Consider the following 21119-nt stretch of genomic DNA (forward strand, 5'->3'; position numbering starts at 1 on the left):
CCAGGTTTTAAACACTGCAAAATGCTTTGGTACTTTTTATTGGATGATTTTTATGATCCTTTGGTGCACATCCCACAGCATTTACAACAGTGTTATCTACATAATGCAAAATAGTCTCAAATTAATTCTGGAATAAAAACAGTACTTTAAAATCTAATCACACAAGACCTTCCAACTCTCTCAGACATCAGCTTTATCACACAGAGACAAACAGATTTTTTTTCCTGACTTTCCTGTGGCAAGAGACAAAGTTACCCAGTGGAGTTATTGTTCATCTCACCCCTCAGCTACTGATTCTGCAGAATAACACCTCAGTCTTCAAAACAACATGGACCAAGTGTTCCAGCTGTGTGACTGAAGTCTATCAGGCAGGACCTGGTATGAGAGGTGTGAGGGCCAGAACACACAAATCCCTAAACAGAAGTAACCAATCCCTAAACAGATGTAATCAATCCCTAAACAGATGTAACCACTGCAGCAAAAGGGACTAATCTCACAACCAGAGTCATGTTAGGGAAGGAGTAAGGGGAATACATGGAAAACAGTTTCTGCTCCATTTATAAAGACCACCAACAATTAAATACTCCACAGAATTGCCATGCCTAGATCTCGCTGCTTAAATGTAGCTGAAAAACCAAAGGTCAGTAACAGCTGTAAAAATTATTCAAGAGTAGAAATTGCCTTGCAGTGAGAAACTTAAAGAACTTAATTATTTAAATTGTCAAAAAGAGAGGTTACCACGAAGGGTCAATTAATAAAAGGAGAAGTGGTGATTCCAAAGGTGCTGTAATTGGAGTAACAAAGAGAAAGTAGACACTACTGGAGACACAACCCAAAGATTAAATTGTGATGAAAGACTGCAGCTGGATGGTAAAGCCAGGAAAACAACATCAATAACAAACTGGAGCTATGCTTGTAAAAGTGAAGGCAATTAACTACCAATAAGAAACATTAATAAAAGAAAAATCTTCTCTCTCTAACACAAGAAAAAGATACCTCTCTGGAACATGTTCATAAAATGTATTCATAGAGTATTTTACTAAAACATAGTAAAACATTAGGAACTAAAGCTAATGAACATTTTAGTACCATTATTTTTGTAATTCATGAAATGAGAAGTCAGCAAAAAAGCTAATCTAAGTTACAAGCCAGCAACTGTAAGTCCATGCCAGAAATGTGCACTGGCTTTTCACAACTGGGGAAAAATTAGATAGAAATGAGTGTTGTCTTTTAGTATGTCATCCCTAAGAAATAACACGGGTAACACTTCAAATCAGTATTAATCATGCAGCTAAAAACAAAACACAGTTTCCTCCAGAAACCCATAGCTTTTCCAAAACTCCTCAGTTTGAGGATGCTTCTCTTGCTGTAACAGGTTAAATAGCAGAATACCACACCTGAGCTCAAAGACCCAAACCTTCACTGCCTAAGCAGCAGGAAAAAAAGTCTGCATCTTATTTTTAATACAATCTTTTAAAGACAATATTTTAAATTTCTTTTTATGATTCACAAAATGCTGAGAACTTATACACCCACCCAAAATTCATATTGTCATCAAATTCATGACTGCTGTGGACTTTGCTCATGCGGCCAATTTTTCTTTTAAATTCTATTGCTTTATTCAGCCTAAGCACTCACCTAAACCAGAAATTTACACTGGTTCAGCCACACACTTGTAATTATAGATCTGACAAGTTTTGTATAGTCAGAGAAGTCCAAAGAAATGTTACACACTATTTTCCCAGTGTAAAGGACCCTACTGGAATGGCATTTGCAGCTTTGGTCTATTTAACTCCACCGTGGCAGTTAACTCCAAGGGATGACAAACAAAGAGAACAATTACAATAGTCCTCACTTCCTCAACACAATCATGGTCCCTCCCATCTATTCCCCACCACAAGGAGGGGAGAGGAGGGGAGGGAAGATGATGTCATCCCAATTAAATACCTCTTTTTTTTTTTTTCCCAGAAGCAACCAAATTCCAAAGCAGATACTACATCTGGAATTATTCCAGAGTTTAGAGAAACTCCTACTGTGTTTCTCTCTTATTAGAAAAAATGCTAGTGTGGGCTCCAAGCAACGTAATCTGAAATATATTGTACATAGAAGCTGAAAGAATTTCTGTGATTTATTTCTGCCTGTCCAAATCCAGTGATATTTTCTCTGATTATCACAGCACAGATTATCTATGGGAAGAGAGCTGTCAGCTCTGGGATCTCCAGCATTAGGCCCAAATCTTAGACATGTGAAAGAGAACAGAGAAAGAACAGTGTTGTATTGTTATTTGTCCTGTACAAATATTTTGACTGATCTTTTCTTTGTTTAGAATTAGGCCTGCAGAAGAGAAAGCAGTATACCTAAACTTTTTACTATAAGCAAAAAGTATCTAGAAAAAAGCGTGTTCCTATTCTAAGTGAAAGCATCTTCACAATCCTCAGTCAGTTGCAACCATCACATGAGACTTGAATTCAGCATTAAGACCTGGCAGATCCTTTAATGTCAAAAATGAAAAGATTGCAGTATTTTCAGTAAAACAGCCACTTCACCTGCTCACAACTGCTTGTTTATAGCACATGACAATCAAGCACCCTGCACAGTAATCAAGACAAGCAAACTCAAAAGTTAAGGAACACCAGTCTTGTAAATGATTGTAGAGCTTGAATTTGGCCTGGCTCTGCACATGCATTACAGTAGAGTCTTAAACTGTACACTCACTTCCTACAGTCCCCAGTGAGCCTCCTGCCTCTCTCAACAGATGCTTCGTGAGCAGCTGGTTGGTATTTTGTTACTTCATCCCTCGGAGCATGATGCTACACCTTGGTTCCTATAACCTGGACTGAAAGGCTGCTCTGCACACCCAGCAGTGCATTTCCTCAGGGATCAGAACGCATCACAACTTCCTTTCACAGATATGCCCCACAGCACAGGCACTGCAACAGCCTCAATATCCATACAACGAACACACATCTTCTCCTATGCTAAAACTGATCATGTCTAATAATATGGTGTCTATTTGAAGATGCTTTGGAGAGCAGCTAATTCTTCACTCTTGCAATGCTTCGATCTTTCTGCTTGCTTGCGTTGTGTCCATTAGAGACAACAAGCGACATCCTTCTCCTCTCAGCTTGTGATCTCAGAGCTAAACACCCAGTACACTCAGGTGCAATTAGAGGGCAGCTCCAAAAACCTCAAGAGTTTTGTGGAAGTGGCAAGGACAGAAACCTGTTCTCAGCACAGGAGCCTCTTCTGGCACGTACATCCCACTGCTGCCCCACATTCTTTACTACATAGCCCTGATGAGTTTCTTCCCCCAGCAGGTCCAAGCAGGCACACTCCTCATAGGGAACCTGTAAGTTGGACATTCCAGCTGTTGGGTGTTTGGCTTTTTTAAACTGAGGAAGAAGTTATCCTGAAAAGGCAAACTAAGCAAGTGGAAGTTCTATGACGCAACCCACCGCGACAGGCATGTAGTTTATCAGGAGGGTTGAAGCATTTCAGCCTATTGTACCCATTTTAGCTACAAGAGCTAAAAATGTGAATTAATGGCAGTTGCAGAGTATCATGTTCTGTATGGACCAAGACTAAAATAAAACACTTGATGAGTAGATTACAAACATGTACAATAAAACTACTGCTCTTGTAATACACATTACAGTTTTCTCTTAGTGGTAGAAGCAGAAGAATCTCTATGTGAGGAAAAATGAAGCAAGCAGTGAAAGCATAGCATAAGCATCCTCACTTTAAAAACTGCCCTTTGTTTTTTTCCACAGGCTGTCAGATGGCTGCACATTTCCCCATGAGCATAAGCAAGGCTGACCCATTTGAGCAGCTCTAATATAAAGCCATTCACCAAGGTTCTTAACTTTCCTGTTAAATTTATATGGGAATCTCACAAGATGAACCCATGAGATTCTCCAGAAGTTTCACAGGAGTTAGTGTAAGAGCTAATTTCTACCCTTCAAAATATTTTAAAGTGTTTTCTATTGTTAGTGGAAGCTGTTGAAAAAGAGAATCAGAAATTACATTACAGAAAATAACAACAACTTACAAAGCTCAAAGACAGACACTACAAGAAAAACACAACACACACACATAATCATTAGCACGAGTTAGGGTATGATAATGTGAGGGTAATACTACTACAGCTATCAAAACATTTGTGAAGAAAAAAAAGTAGACAGAAGCTGCATGAGACACACTCATTTTCACAACAGCTATTATAAATCCAAGCTCTGCATCTAGCTCCAAAAGGATGTTATTTAAATAAGCAGCTAGGTAATTAACTGCTTAGTAATTACAGTCACAAGTGCCTGTTTCTCCAGGCACTATATTGTTATTACATCAGCAACTTAGCAGCGAAACAGGAATCAACTTCTCTCTTTGCAGATTATAATGGGACACTAGTACACGCTTCCACCCCAACTATCTCAGGTAAATGAAATTTAAGTCTTCTTCCTATAATCAATCTCAGAAGTCCATCAGGATCAGTAAATTCCACACCTGCTAGTTCCCTCCCCACTAGGTCTGTTACTTCTTCCCTGAATTTCAGGTTCCCTACCCATGCAGTGAGTACTAACATTCTGAGGATGATCATCAATATGCACTATTCAAAAGGACATTGTCTGGCCCTCAGAGGGAACAATAAAGAGCTGTTACTGGCTAGATACACATCCATTTTTGCTCAGAACTGAGCAGGAATAAAAAATTCTCTTTGTAGACAAAACCATCAGTAGGAGGGGAAGCGAGGAACACAACTACTTCCTCCCATTCCCTTCCCCCCCACCAGCCCTGCCACCAAACACAAAACAACTACTCACACACAAAGAAAATCATGCACAAGCAAGCTGTGTTGCTGAAAAGGACGCCATGAGCTTTCCCTGACAGACTGAACTGGCACGCATGCCTTTGGGGAATGTTGCCTGGTAGAAGAGAGCCTGAAGTAAACCTCATATTCTGCCCCAGTAATAAAAGTGCTTATTCCCATACTATGATTTCCAGTTAAGTATCCAGTCATCTGGCTGAAACAGGAACTATTTCATTAAGAAACCTCCCCAACATGAAAACACCACCAACTCCCACTCCACCTTTTAAATATTGCTAAGTATCATTAAGGAAGTTAAGGAAGGTGTGCAGGCAAGGATTTGCAAAGTCACACTATTATTTCAAAGTCATGACTTTTGTGTGTATGATTTGGCTTTTTCCCTCCTTTGCACTGAAAAAATTCAGAATTTCTTGAGCAACCTTATGTTACCACCTAAAAACAATCTTGGCTTTTTTAGATGAAAAAAGAACTAATACTGGTCTGTTTCCATAGGTTGAAGAGCTGTTTACAGAAGTGGCTCAGTTCACAGGGTAGTATCCAAATCTGAGAACTCAATGCAGCTAATTTTTGCTTTAATACCTCTAAGAAATAAACAAAAAAGCCTTGCTATCCTTATTCAGGACATGTTTTTCCTGTTCTCTGAACTCCAGTCAGATGACAGCTAAAGATAAAATTTCTCTGTTATTTGCAATATTAGAAATGCTATTCTTATACTCAATCTGACCTTAATGCCTTGAAATCTCTGCAAAAACAAAAATTCCTAATGCTTCAACAAATATGAAGAACTTTAGTAACTGTTTATTGAGAAAGATAAAGCTATAAAACATGGACTATCAGTCTTCTTCGATTTCCCACAAATTATTCATGATAATGACACATAATAGCAAGTGCTGATAGAGTAGATTTCCTGTGGTTTGTACCCTCTTGAAGGTTAATGTTTTATATTCAGTGTAAAAGGACAACAATTAAATAACAGTGATACTTTTGACCTATGCTGCTGGGATGGAGGAGAGCGGTCTTGCTAAAGACTAATAATGCACATTTTCTTACTTACTGATAACTTAAATGAAAATGACCTTTAGTTCTATCAACTTTTTGCACTTCATTTTTTCCAAATAAGAAAATAAAGCACTGCTTTTGACTTCTGCAAATAGGCTATTTTTTTCCTGAGTTATCATGTAAAGCTTGTATCTAGAAGACAACTGTCACTGTGTTTTCTAGTGCTTTAATAACCACATTTCCCAAAATTACTTGCACTACTATAACAAATTATTTCCAGGCTACAAACACTTCTGCCATTTCCAAAACAAAAGCCTGTAATCCAAAGTATTAAATCCTACCTACTCCAGCTGAAAATAGTGTGTAGGACTTCTCCAAACTGCAGCTGAAGTTGCATCACTTTTCTTCATTGCTATCTCCGTGCAAGAAAAGCAGAGACAACTTCGATCCCAGGAGTGCAGTCCCACAATCCAGAATGCCCTTGGGACTGAAGAGCCTGCTTCAACATCATTGTTCAGAGCAATAGCACAGGACAAGAGCTAGCTGGCATGAAGGACTACCCATTCACACATGGAGGCAAAGGATGTGATTGCAATCATTGCCCACAGACATCTGGAGATGGTGTACAGAACTCAAACCTTGATGAAACAGAGGGGAACTACGATTAAAGATGAGACAGTGCACAAGGAAGCAAATGTGTGCCACCTTTTCCTACATGGAACAAATCTGTCCACACTGCATCTAGAAGGTGATTTTTGGCTGGATGATGACAATTCCACTTCCTACATCTTTATTTAGCACTCATTATGATCTGTCATCACCATGAACCCAATTCTCAGTCCTGTTTTTCTTTAAGGAAGCCCTTAACAAGACTTAAGGGCTTCCATTTTCTCAGCTCAGTAATAAACTGATAACCAAGCTAAAGAATTGAAAATGCTGAAAAAGCAAACTGCTAGAAAGCTCAAACACAGGCTATTTAAACTGGAGACATGTTGATTTAAGGTGTCTGCCTTTCTACACTTTACATCTTTTTCAATTAAAATGAAAGATGAATTGTTATTTTGTCTCAAACTATCACACACAATCCTGAGAACCAAAAGGTAAATCTGCTGTTGTAAACATTTGAATAGCTAAATCCACCACTTGTTTAAAAGCAGCTTTTGAAAAACATCACGGGAACTGAATGAGTAATTTTCACTTTTCAGAAGCCAAATAACATGCAATGAATATTGTATCCAGCTAGGAAGAGCACAAAACCTCATCTTTGAGGTATCTGTAACAGATGGTCTTTCATCTCTTCACAAGACCAAGAAATACCTTCAACAAATCCTAAGGCTACCTGAAATCCATATTCGACTGCTGGGTTCTACACACCTTCATCTCTGAATTTCAATGCAAAGTCTTAAACCACCTCATCTGCATATAAACACAGATCTGATCTCCAGAAAACCAGTGTAGGTTTGCTAGCCATCAAAGAAGGTGGAAAATTCCATACCTCAAAATTGCTCCATGGTATCTGCTTAGGTTGGAGAAAAAAGACAATATTTACACCAGAAAAAGGTTTTCAATAATTTGTTCATGGCAGAAATATATTGCGATTGCAGGGCTGAGGATCAAACAAACTCTTCATGTGTAACAGAAACCTTTCTGCTTTATGAGATGAGAAATGGTCATTCCAGAAAATAAATCAATCTTGCCATGTTTCATTACCCCTAATCATCAGTTACAGCGAAGATCAAAGTACAGGGCTCTATGCAGGCATTATGTGAGAAAGGAGACACCTGCATTAGCACGTTCAGGTGGTTCATTCATAGACATCCAGGCTCCAAGAAACCATTTGCCCCTGCTTGTGCAATCATACCACTGACATTTTCTCCACTCCTCTAACCTGTTCCAGTGTGGTCTCAAAGCTGGCAATCCAGCTCCGAGTGCCACAAAGTCTGAACTAGCTCTGGACATACAATTCCTCCTCTACTCAAGGAATGCAAAGGACATTTTTTACCAGAAGAATATGCTAACCGAGGAGACAAAAATATGTGTAACACAAAAATCCTGACAGGCAGAAGCAAAGTCCAACTTGGCTGAAGCAGACACAAAACATGACAAAAATAGAGGCATTGCTCACCAACATGTATTTTTGAAACACTTATTTATAGAAAAATGATGCCTAGTAAGTTAACAGGTTTTGGACTGAGGGAACAGAAATTCTGTTCTTCAGTGTAACCAGTATGCATACATTATAAACCCAGCAGATTCGTTTTGGAACCTATAATTTGTCATATTAATGTTAATCTGGAACTGTGTAACTGGACATTTGAGGTAGGAATGACCCCCATTTGAACCTGCTAGTTGACAAGACAGTGGATAAGCAAACTCATATTATCCTGCAAACCTCAATACTGCTATAAACATCTGGAGCTGAAAAACACATCGAGGAAAAGTAAATACTGAAACATCATTTTAATTTTGAACATATGCTGGCAGAGTTGTAACATCTTAGAAACATTTGGAGCTCAACAAAATTACCTGAAATGGAGGAATCAATTGGAACATTTTATCAGAAGCTTATGAACCAACTAACCTATGCAGCATCAGAAAAAATACACAGAATACAACAAAGATATGTAACAACTGGTTAAGAAACTCAAACTAAAATAAAACAGACTATTTGCTTCCTCAATATCTTGGAGAGCAACTTCTAATTGAATTCTTGACATGTTCCGTGGAAAAACAACTTGAGCATCTTTGAATGCTGGTTTTCTTGTTTTGAGTTGTTTTGTTTTCAAAAGGCCTAAATAAACTGATTTGCATTAATTGGACAAACAGGATACTAGTTAGAGCCCATTGGACATACAGCAGAACTGAAATTTTAGGTTGAAGTCCCAAACTGCATGACAATGACTAAACCATGAATTCAGGAGAGAAAATTCTGCTAAGAAGCCCCTAAAAAACAAAAAAGGGGTGAGAGGATGAGAGGGTAGGGGACACACAGAAAAACAAACAAAATTGCAAAATAATCTGGAATCTGAGGAGACAAGCGTGTGCTTCATTGGAATGCAGACATCAACAAATGCACAGGAATAATAACACTGCTCTGGAGAGTGGCTCTGGCATTCACAGTAAACAAGCAAAGTAAAAAAGCCTTCCTAGGAAAGTTATTGCATTCGAACCAATAGTGGAACAATGAGCCACCATCAGGAACAGGGAAGATGCTTTGGTCTATTCACCTTTCGAAGTAATGGGGAGTGGGAGGGAGCGGTGGGGAAGATGGGGAAGGAAACCAGGGAAACTGGAACAGGAGAGAGCCTGTATACCCTCACAGTAAGGCCATGCAGGAAGCAAAGAAGCACCAAACAGGACATGTTCAGTAATGACAACAGTGACCCTAAGCACGGTTCTCACATTTAGCTAAAAAAGCCACCGAACTTTTTTAAAGGGAGCACAGTCCCCATTTGTGGTGTTGGTGGTAGTGGGTTTTCTTCTCAACAGAAATCTAAAGCAAAAACTTCCTGTAGCCATGTAACCCAGCCATTTATACACCAAAAAGAAAACATTTCTTCTGCCTTTAGGAAATTTGCATATGAAGGAGCAGTAAGTAGAAGCCCATTACCTGTAAAATTTGTCTCCATAGAGCCACCCTTGTTTCTAACAACACGGATAAGAAAAACAACAAAATTATCCTACCAGCACATGTTTGGCTGATGTAATAAAATTCCTCTCTCTGCTACCATCGAAGCAGAAAAATTGTAACAAAACCAGCAGCATATCTGCATTTAAATTAGCATTAAAGGCTGGGCACAAATGCTTGTTTATTTTTGAAGCAAAAGGAAGTGAGAAAGGGTGAATAACCCCAATGTTTTAAGCTGCATGTTCATGGTATTTCTAAGTGCAAAACAAAATAAAACAGCCCAAGACCTTATAATTAGCAATTCAATCCAGACATTAATGGAAAAGCAGCAGAAATACTTGCATACATGTTATCTACTGCCTGAAATTAGGATGCTCCAAAGGCATCAACTGAGCTCCACTGGAATCAAGTTCTGCATACCGTACAGTACAGATCCAAAGGACTACTTAGGCTGGAAAAGACCCTTAAGATCATCATGTCCAACGTCTAACCCAGCATTGCCAAGTCCACCACTAAACTATGTACCCAACTGCCTCATCTGCACATCTTTTAAATAGGATGACTGGAGCAGCCCCTTCTCTGGGCAGTCTCTTTCCGTGCTTGATAATCCCTTCTCTGAAGAACTTTTTCTTAATATCCACTCATTTGATGGCTGGGTCAATGGGATCCTGGGGTGCATCAGACAGATGGGGGAGGCGGTCCTGCCCCTCTACTCAGCCCTGGTGAGGCCACATCTGGAGTGCTGTGTTCAATTCTGGGCTCCTTAGGACAAGAAAGACAAGAAGCTACTGAAGAGGGTACAGAGGAAGGACACAAAGACTATGAGGGATCTGGATCACCTCTCATATGAGGAGGGACTGTGGAAGCTGGATCTGTTTAGTCTGGCGAAGAGAAGATTGAAGGGCATCTCATTGCCGCCCACAAAGATGGGCGCCCAAAGAATGGTACCAGACTCTCTGCTCAGTGACAGGATGTGGAGCAATGGCCAAAAACTAAAACACAAGAAGTTCCACCTCAACATGGAGGAAGAATTTCTTCAACCTGAGCGTGGCATAGCCCTAGAACAGGCTGCCCACAGAGGTTGTGGAGTCTACTTCTCTGATGACATTTCAAATCCACCTGGATGTGCTCCTGTGTCACCTGCTACATACAAGTGACCCCGCCTTGGTAGGAGGGTTGGACTGGATGATCTCCAGAGGTCCTTTCCAACCCTAATGATTCTGTGATTTCTTCTCATCCTGTTACTTGGCATAGAAGACTGACACCCATCTCACTAGCACTTCCTCTCAGGTAGTTGCAGAGAGCAGTAAGATCCTCTTCAGGCCACTTTTTCCCCAGGCTAAACAGTCCCCCCTTCCCTCAGCTGCTCCTCATAAGAGGCACCACCAGTGGGAAAACCAGTAAAGATTGCTATGCTTTGTGTAACTAAACAAGTATTGTAACAATGGGAGAAAAGTATTGTCTTTTCTCCTCACCTTCCCTCTCTTCTGCTCCTCCTTTCCCTGACCGCTGTTGGGTGCCAGAAGATCCTCTGGGGATTACAGTCACAAATTGCAGATAAAAGCAATTCAACCTTCTCAGTCTCATCTTCAGTCTTCCTGAGGACTGCAGGCAGAGCTAGATTAACATCCCAGGCTCCCAGGGTGGTTTTGGATCCAGCTCCACCAGACTGCACACGGAAACACTTCTCAGGAGCCTCACATGGAGCAAAGACAAAAGAGCTGATTGTGGACCTTTGCTTACAAAAAACAGCTCTAGCTCCTCAGTAACACAAGAGACTGCTGCTCCCAGAACACTGCCTTGCAGAGAAAGCCTGGGACAGATCCAAGACAGGACTAAGCTGTTTGGATTTAAAAGTAGCCCATCAGAGCTACAAGGTTTCCATCTCCAGCAGAGAATGTGTCAGATAAAGGATTAAACAGGAAAAAACAAAAGAGGGGAAAGACAAAACACCCCCACAAAATAAACACTTAACAAGAAAAAACACAAATCTACAAAGCAGACTGAAACTGCAGACTTTAAAAGCAATATTAATTACTCAAATGAATGGATTTCTCCAGTGAATTTTTTTTTCAATGGCACACTTATTAAATGGTCAAAGTGGGCATAGATATTTTTGTATATTAAAGCTGGTGTCTCTCATAAAGGGAAAAAGCTGCAACATTTTAGAAAACCCATACTTATTTTGCTCATTTTTGGTTGCTGATAAAGAGGTTGGTTTATTTACTATTTACCATAACTACTTTCAAAACTATTTTTGTTTTTCTCTTCATTACTCATGTTCTAGCTCTGTTTGGCAATAAAAGCTGTATTTCACAATGAATAAATGATTTCTCAACACCAGTTTGCAGCGTATTACAAGATTAAATAGGACAGCTAGAAATCCCTCCAAAAGTGAGTTTCTCTTATTCAAAGGGAAAAAATGAAGCCTTTAGCACTCAAGAGACAGGGAAAATACTACCTTAATATTATTTTCTCCAAGTTGTTAGATTTCTTAGAACACGTGTAACATAACTTGATAACAAGTTTGCTTCACAGCAAAACTACTGCACTCAGGGCTCATATTAGTTGTATTTTGAAAACTACCCAAGTGACAAACTAAAATCAATTGCTTTCTTCTAGCTGGGATCATAAATGTCAACTACCTACTTTTAACTTATTTCTCTAAAGCCAACATCCTAAACACAGAAAATCATGCAGTGGTACATTACTCATTTTATTCAAAAATATCACTAGACTGTGACTAAACCTTTGATCAATCACAGCTTTGGTTCAACTTCTCCTATAGCAGCAAGTCTGAAAACAAGAGGTACAACTTCACACGTGCTAGTCATGAAATTAAATTTTAGTCTGTGGGGGCAAACTATCATGCAAAGAATTAAAAGCAGCTGGGATTCATTTAGGTCTCATCCTACCTTGAATTCCTGAAGTTCAGCGCCAGCATCTTAGTTTCCAAGTGGTGCCCTTGTAAGACCCTAGAGACAGGAGGCAAGCTGCCGTGCCTCCAAGGTGCTGCCAGCCCCGGGTCAGTAAACATCCCTGCGGCAGTCAGGCGGCTCTGCCGGGCTTTGCGCCACCAGCCCCCGCGCGGGGCCGCCCGTACCAGCGCCCAGGCGGGAGGGACTGCGAGCGGGGAGCAGCTGCTCCCTCCCGAGGGAAGGGAGCCCTTGTCCACTGCACAGGCCCCAGCCACTGATACAGCTGCTTCACAAAGAATAAATCCAACTCACACAAGCGCCGGATCAAGATGAAAAACTGTGTGCTCAAGTAAACTGACATCTGGTCAGCAGTGCAATCACTGCAAAGGAGAATGATGTATCATGGCTTACAAATTAATTTGCAAGATGACATTTTCCTGCTTCTCTTATCACACAGGAAAGTAAATACATTTCAATTTTGGTTACAATAGAACTAATTATTCTAGGGGAAAAAATAAACTAAGGGCAAGAGCCACTCCTTGCGTGGATCAGATGTAATGTGGATTTTCTTGATTAACTCTTCTGCTTTTCAGGGCTTTGTTGGCTTGTTGTCTTTTTTTAACACTGTTTACTATTCTAGCTTGCAATGCTACTTTCATGCACAGCACCATACAATCTAGTGTTGCAGTGTGTTGTAATAGCCTGTTATAAACTTCCGGGTCCCTTCCCAGGTGTGCCTATACCTCTCTCCCTTCCCCCTCGCCCCCTTGCTGAGTGAGTCCTGTCAATCAGGCTTAACATTCCAGGAAGGTCATCGTGTGGTTGGTCAAGTTCAAAAGATGCCCCTATGCCCAGAGGTCATTGGCCTGTCTAGGTGTCATCCTCCCCTGAGACCCTGCCCGTCCCACCTGGTTGGTGGCTCACCTGCCCCTTCTCTCCCCCTCCCCCGGGAGCTTAAAAAGGCAATCAGACCATGTGCTCATTATTCTGTTGGAGCTGTTGCCTGTGATTCAGACCTCTGTGACCATGGAATAAAGCTCTGGATATAACCCTCTGGCAGAATCCGTCTCCTTTTCCTCCTCACCATCACCTGAAGCCTTCCCTCCTGAGGTAAACGGAGTTCCTACCAAGCCTGGACTTGTTTCAGTGCCCAGCTGCAATCTCCAGCAAGCTAAAGGTATCTCTGGGGTGATACACCACAGTTGCTGCCTTTGGCCCAGCAGCGAGGGTCAAACTGGCCCAGGCACAATCTAACCGGTAATACTGGGATTCATATTCCAATATTCTAGAACTTCCACGTGTTTTGTTTCAATAACAAAAACTATTCAGAAGTGGTAGCATTTTCAATGAAATCCATTATGTTATCCAAACTCACACGTTATGTCTCACCACTACACTTGCCCCTACCCCTAGTAATAACCAAGGGTACAGAAAACAAATTATGATTGAAGCTGCAGTTCTCTAAAAAGAATTTTCCTAGAATGATACTCAAATTACTATAGTGGACACTGCTTTCCAACCAAATTCATCCCAGAAGAGAGCTTGAGCATCCACTCAGTAAAAGCACAACTACTGAATGGAGTTTATTCACATTTTTCCCTTGGATTCACCTATGCATACACACAGTACTCACACTAAAGAAACAGACTTCCTTGCTGGAGGAAAAAACATTAAGAAGAGAACAAAAAGAGAGAGAGTAATTGTCTATCAAATGCACTGTAATGTCATTTACATAAATCACTGAGTAGTTATTTAATGCAAGTCCTTTCTTCTGCAGTGCATCTGTGAAAGTGTACGGCCTCACGTAAATGACTTACACTGTGCTTGGCTGTTTCTGGATGCAAAGAACCTGGGGACAGACATTGCCCCTCACAAGAGAGAAAAGAAGACTTTTCAGTTGCTACCCCTTTTCTCTCACTTTGTGTTTCTTTTAAGACAGTAAGCAGCGTACAGAATGAGGATAACTACTCTTATTTTCTTGTTTATTTTTACCACAAACACAATGCAATAAACAGAGTGAAACCTAACAACATGCTGGCAAACAAAGACACATGAAATAATTAGGCAAATAAACACTCAATACTAAGATTTAATTGCAACAGTAGTTGAAATCAACAATCAAAGCAAAGGCTTCTTCTCTTATACATCCATATATTCCTTCACAATTTCATTGTACATTTCTTTCTGTAGTTTGATTTTACTTCTCTGTCTTCTCCTAAGGTGACCTTTTAACAATACCAAAGAGTTAACAGCACTTCTGCTATACTCTCACTGCAACACAGGCAGGTGGTAGCCCACTTCTGCACTATTACTTCCTCACTTAGAAAAATTGCTGCACATCAGTTTCATCTCCCAGCACTTTGAACAGTTATTCTTGCATCTACAGGAATGTGCTTTTGAGATTTCTCCCAGGCAACTTGAAATGAAAATCAAACAAGGGAAAGCTCTAAAACTAGGTTTACCATGCCTCCAGTTTGTTTCAATTCCTGGGACTTGGAAGTCTTTCCAAGGGACTGCCTAAGGCTTGCCTTTCACAAGCTATCACTTATCAGCAATGGCTCTTCCAATATTCCCCTCCCTTTGGGACAGAAGATGGGGCATGAAACCTTCACAGCACTCCTGCAATTCCAATTACAACACTGGTGCACCACTTTCTGCTGCTAAGGTGTACCTTCTCAATTTGTAGTTTTACTAGAAAAACATTTTCTAGGATACCAAGGAAAAAGCCATACCCCAAGAAGTCAGGAAAACAGCAGCAGGGATCACAGAGACAGAGAACAGCATCCCCACAGAGATAACCTAAATAGAGATTTATTTTTTTTGGCCTCAGTATGCTTCTTCTCCGTAAGAAACTATGGCATCACAGATGGGAACATGTCAGACAAGGGAGTTTTAGGCATTAATCTACTGCGAGCAAAAATTACTGACCCAGTGTGAAATATTAGTGTTTACCTCTAAGGGAGCCATGAAATGAATCTTTCATGATAACCTGACAACTATGAGAAGAGCATTGTGTATACAAGAGCATGGCACACAACACCCCTTTCTATCACAGGGAATTTAAAACAAAGCAGTATGACGGACTCCCCGACACCATCCCAAGACAGCAATCATTTCCATATTTCATATCTTATTCTACAAAAGCTCTTAAAAAATATGGTCACTCTTCCTTACTCACACATTTTTCTGCCTGTGGCAGAATAAAGAAACTGCTGTAAGTAAACAAAGACTTCCTTTCCAGTTCTAGGTTTCAGTGCTACAGTTTTCTAAAGGATAAAAAAGTACCACAAGCTGTGCTGTGAGAGTTGGAAGAGGCCATCCAGTGCCGTAAACTCAGCATAATTAGGTTACACACACTGACTGAGCTCCTTTGGTATAACAAATAAACACAGGGTGAGTCAGGTCAAGCCAACACACACACTTTGCTTACCCCAGTGACAAACAGCTTCATATCAACCCTCTGAGCTGCACATTCTGTCTACTCCCGGACTGACCTCACCTGCACACCTCGTAAGTAAACTCTACTCCATGTACTAAAATCTAAATAATGGGTGCCATTGACAAACCCAGCCATGACAAGCTAGTATAGTATGGAAGCCTACTTCAAATGCTTTTCCAAGTGATCTCAAATCCCTATTAAGTGCTCCACAGAACCATTGTTAATAATTTTTGCTCCTGCAATATAGTAATTTAAGGAAGATCCCATTTAAAAAACCAAAACACTGCACATATTAGGCTCAAAAGAACATCCTTCAGAACCTTATACACTTCTATTTGTATCACTTCTATCCCTTGCCTCCCTTATGCACTAATCTAATTCATCTGTCAAGGAAGCAAACTAATCAGTTTGACACAATTTTCTCCCTAGCAAATTTATGTTGGTTGGCTGTCTTCCCTTATCTCATTATCTCCTGTGCACTCATAAACTGCATCACAGTTTTTACTATTATCCATGTAGCTGCAGCTAAGTCATTCCACAGCTGGAGAGAAACTCAACATGGCCCCATGGAGAGCTCAACCAAATCAAATATAGCAGGCTTGGGTCTGAAAGGAACGTAACCTAAAACCAAGCTGTTCAGTTCTGCCAGTTCTTGCATGTCCTCAGAACTGAAAGAACAGGATGCATGAAGTGCCAAGGAAATATTTACTACATAAGTACCTGAATAGCAGATCAGGATTCTAACAAGACAGTCTTCACAGAGTCACAAAATAGTCTGCATTCAACAGGCACTTGAAACCAACTGCTTTTACTAAGTCAAGAGGGAGACTACCATGAGAAGAGATGAATTTTTCATCTTCTTTTATTCTCCATAAAGTAGTATATATGTCTCAAAAAAATCTAAACACAATAGGCTCAAAGGAGCTAGGTATTTTCTATTAAAGTAAAAAAAAAGGCATATTTCAGTCAGACCCCCTCGTAGGCAGGTTTGTGGTTTTTGTTAATGAATAAAACATTGGAAACAAAAGTGGCAGCACAGAGCTAGAATGAAAGTACTGATGTTGGAGTGCAGGATTTCACATGGAAGGATGTGCTTTGGGGTTTCTGTCTTTCTCTATACTTTTGTTAAATTAGAAGTGATACCTCACACTTTAATATAAAACTCTCAGTTTTATATAAAGCAAGATAAAGATGGCGAGAATACATCAATGGCTGCAGCTTTTGATAAGAAAGTGGCAGCACTTGCTGTTGTTGAGCTCTTCATGCCTGAAAGAGTGAGGCCAACTAACATTTTCTTGTCTTTTCCCACTGGGTCACTTCGTCACTTTCAGCATCTGTGACATGCTGCAGCCTTTTTTCCACTGGGTTGTTTTTCTTTTTGCTCCAAACAGGTCTGTATGTCAAAGGGTGTCCTAGCAAAGCTTGGACATTACTCTTCAGTAGCCACACCACACACACCTCTATACTTGTAAAGTAAGCTAACAAAGATTAGAATCCTTTACAGATTCTAAAAAGCCAGACAGATTTAACAGATTTTAACTCAACTGCTCCAAAGGAAATTCACTTCTTTGCTTCAGCATTGCACTTCAACCAGCCTACCTCTTCCCTCTCCCCCTATTCCATCTAATTTTACTTGCTACATTCATTTTTCATCAGCAAACCAAGCCTTACTGAATTTAACAGCTACACTTTTTTTTACTTCACTAGTTAAAAAGTAATCCACTAGGTGACAAATCTACTTAATCATAGGCAACTTTCCAAAAAACATGGAAGTAAGCTAGACTGAAAGTTCTAGTTGCAAAAGGAAGCCTCTTGTAGGCCGTAATGTTCGTAGAAGGGCTATAGAGCTCTGGGGATAAACATTCACAGCAAGCAGTCTATTCAGTTTGCACAAACCCAAGTAAACTAGGATATAACACCGAAATACAAGGCACTTGAGGCAGAAGCAGAGATAGCATTACCTCTGTGTGGATACAGAATGGACCCTTCCTAGCCTGTCAACTCTACTGAAGATCAGGAGTATTCTTCTCTCAAAGTAAAAATGAGAGATTTGAGAAATTCAAAGAAGAATCAGGCACTATAGACTCATGTATTATGATCATTCTTACTGGTTTTTTTTAACCTATTGATGAAAACCTCCAAGTTTAATGCAGCTTGTCTCTGAGCATGCATCACACCCACACAACTTTCTGTGACCACTCAGCAATGTATTTCCACAGCATCCCCACAAATAAACAGAATCCTAAATTTTGTTTGGGTAGAGCAATTTTAAGCTGACTGTATTCTGACAGTGCTTGAATTAACTCCCTTTCTGTGACAGGCAAATGAACTGCTTCACACAGAATTTATTGAAGGGTGTGCCAATTACAAATCAAAAGGCAATTTCCACAAAAGCTCTTCAACATTCACATCACTAACCTCTACAGCATTCCTGGGATCAGAGCAAACAGCTTCAAGAGAACAGGGCCCATTCCTTTCCGAGGTTTCTCTTCAACACCAAAGCTGCTCTCTCACTAGGTAAAAGAGAAAAAGGTTAGAATATAAATGTGACAATGAAGTCACAGAGCTCTACTCTTCTGAAATGAAAGAGGAGTCATTCCTATGACAACTGGACTTTCACAAACTAAGAAATCCTTTAAATAGCTCTAGGAAAAGGAACAGTAGCAAACTAGAAACTGACAACACAGCAGTATTTCTCTGATTAAATGACACTCACTGAGAGCATATGAAGTACTAAAAGAGTTAATATAAAGCACAAGCCTAGTAATTAATGCACTGACAGCCCATGATCAGCAAGAGCATCCCTCTGAGGAAGCAAGTGACTTCCCACCATTACAGCACAGGAATAAGAACTAAGCTACATTGATATTAACCTAGCTGAGCAACTGTGAAGCTACTGAACACAGTTTTCCCTGGCCTCTCCCCTAGTTTGTCTGCCTCTTTATTTTCAGAGTTATAAAATATTCATCTTCGAACCTGCAAGCAGACACACACAAGCCAACAAGGGGCATCAAGTGTGAGCTCACTTCAGCACAACTCCAGGAATCCATCACAAGGTTCTCCAGCTAACCCAGACAGGTGATAGAGGCAGTAAACCCAGCAGTGGCAACTGTAGGACCTGGCAAATAACTAGGTGAAATGCTGCACCTTGGTTATAACCATGAATTGGCAGACCTCTGATTATTTTTCCTCTGATTCCCAGTCAGTCCCATTTGGCACTATTAGTACAGGGCTCCTACACTCCTGAGCACCACACAACACAGACATACCTGAAGCAACTGGAAAAACTTCATAATACTACTTATATAATTTATTGTTTTAATATTTTCTACATTAAAAGAAACAGATAATATTTTGGAGGGGGGAAACTGACTTGGGTAAAAAAAGCAGCACAGCATCAGACACCTTTGAAAGGCTTTGTAAGAGATGGCACTAATGTGAAGATCTCGCTCACAGTGATGTTGCAGAGGTTAAAATTTTGTTATGATGTTGTTCTATGCTCTAAAATCTTTAGTAACTTGCTAGCAAGTTCAAGTGTTCAGCATTAACAACTAAAGGAGAATTTCTCTCTTAATTCCATCATCCATGACCATGAAATCTTCTCCCTCCAGTTCTATCAGCTCATGAGCAACGTAAGGAACCATCAGCCACAACCAAATACCACCTGTGTACACAGCACGTAAAACTGTAGAAATTGGATCATGGAACTCAGAAATTCCAAAAGTAGGGAGAGCACTTTGATTTTATCTCTGCAGAAGCAAGTAAACATTTAAACTAAGATGATAAACAAATGTCCTTTTGCCATAGGAACAGTTACTGGACAAACCTTAAAACAAATAAGGAACTGCTGTTTCAGCTATCTTCATTTCACCCTATTAAGAACTTTATTATGTAACCAAATGCCTCTCAGGTTCAAAATTATATTTTTTTTGTTTTTAAATACAGACAGTGGAGGTTTCAGGCTCCAAATCAGAACAGACTGTGATTGCACTGAACTTAATTAATGCTTACATTTTGCAAAGCTCAAATGACCAATTATACTACAAGTACACAAAACCCACAAGCTTCCTTGAGCAGAAATTAAAGGGTAGTATCATCATCTTTTCCAGCTAAAACTGTAAGAAAGGTCATGAGGAAGTACAACCTTGAAGACAGCTTGCAACCCTCTCTCTATTTGCTATTTACTTGGTCCTGAACCAAAAGTTTATCTATGGTTTATCTATACTCCCAGAGTACATTTGGAATGCCTTGTCTCTAAGTCCTGATTCCCCTACATTTATCCTACTTCTATATTTTGTCAGGGTCACAACAGCTTGAGAAAGACTTTATCAAATGTATCTGCACAAAGTGAATTGTTTTGACTTGCAGTCTCAAAACCAATAAACACAGGGGAGCAGGAGGTCCTGTTTAAACATAGTTAACAAAAACTAAATTCCTTCTGTGGTGCCAAAAAAATAAAGCACTCCTACCTTACTTCCATCAACCAATCTTCAGCATTGCCCAAGCTTTAATTCTCCCTGTGGTCATCAGTTAGCAAAAGTGACTGCAAGACCAATAGCACACACTATCTACACTATAGCAATGAGAAAAAGGAAGATGTTTTCAACCTGGAATATCCCAAAACACCAATATCCTCCAAAGAAATGCAACTAAACTAAGCAACAAAACAGGTTAGTTTTGAATCCACCAGTCAAGAGCAAAACTCTAGAAGCACCAAAAACACTTCAAATCACTCCAGTCTCTTCACATCCCCAGTCTAGTGGAGGCACAGGAGCCCTCAAGAAGAAATGGCAGCTACTCTGACAAAAACTCTACTGCAATTTCTGAGAAAGGAGAACCAGTTCTGGTCAGTGTCAAGAGGGCAGCATAGCTTAGTCACCTTTCTGCCTTATTGAATCTCCAGTGTAAAGGAGAAATATCTCTAGAAAGTATACTGACTGGCATGTTCAACAAAACATTTCCTGGACAAAAGGATTATGTTTTTCAGACAAGATTCAGATTTAGCTTTCCTAGATGATTTCTTAGGGTATTCACTCTCTCTCCACCTGAACTAGATTCCTGACTTTCCACAGGGACAATGGATCTCCTGGCAACACACAGACAATATAGTACTCCATGGCTATGCTGCCTCCAGGCTTCCTTGTCCATCTCTGTCCACTAAAAGGGTGCAGAAAGGAATGTAAGTACACACTGAAGCTCTCCAGACAGGCAGCACCTTGCTCTCTGGCTAATGGCTTTCCCATTTGCAGATCACACACTACCCAGAAGCTGCTCAAACCCACAACAGAAAAGCAGCACAGCAAAGAACCAAAC

At 40.2% G+C, this 21119-nt stretch overlaps 1 protein-coding gene across 8 annotated transcripts in view; it reads right to left on the reverse strand.

Annotated features, from left to right (window-relative positions):
* The window catches only part of WDFY3 (WD repeat and FYVE domain containing 3), a 152876-nt gene that overhangs the window by 102386 nt on the left and 29371 nt on the right, over nt 1-21119 (reverse strand). For 6 of the 8 annotated variants that reach the window (XM_063156769.1, XM_063156767.1, XM_063156770.1 and 3 more), the window contains exon 1: nt 12365-12498. The exons of 1 other annotated variant lie outside the window; for it this stretch is intronic. In XM_063156769.1, the coding sequence (XP_063012839.1) occupies nt 12365-12486 (122 nt within the window). In that variant the 5' untranslated portion in view covers nt 12487-12498. Of the gene's footprint in view, nt 1-12364; nt 12499-18224; nt 18320-21119 lie in introns of those variants that run through there. One more of the 8 variants, XM_063156772.1, reaches the window with a different exon arrangement.

Source organism: Melospiza melodia, chromosome 5, assembly GCF_035770615.1.
Source record: "Melospiza melodia melodia isolate bMelMel2 chromosome 5, bMelMel2.pri, whole genome shotgun sequence".
Lineage (NCBI taxonomy): Eukaryota > Metazoa > Chordata > Aves > Passeriformes > Passerellidae > Melospiza > Melospiza melodia.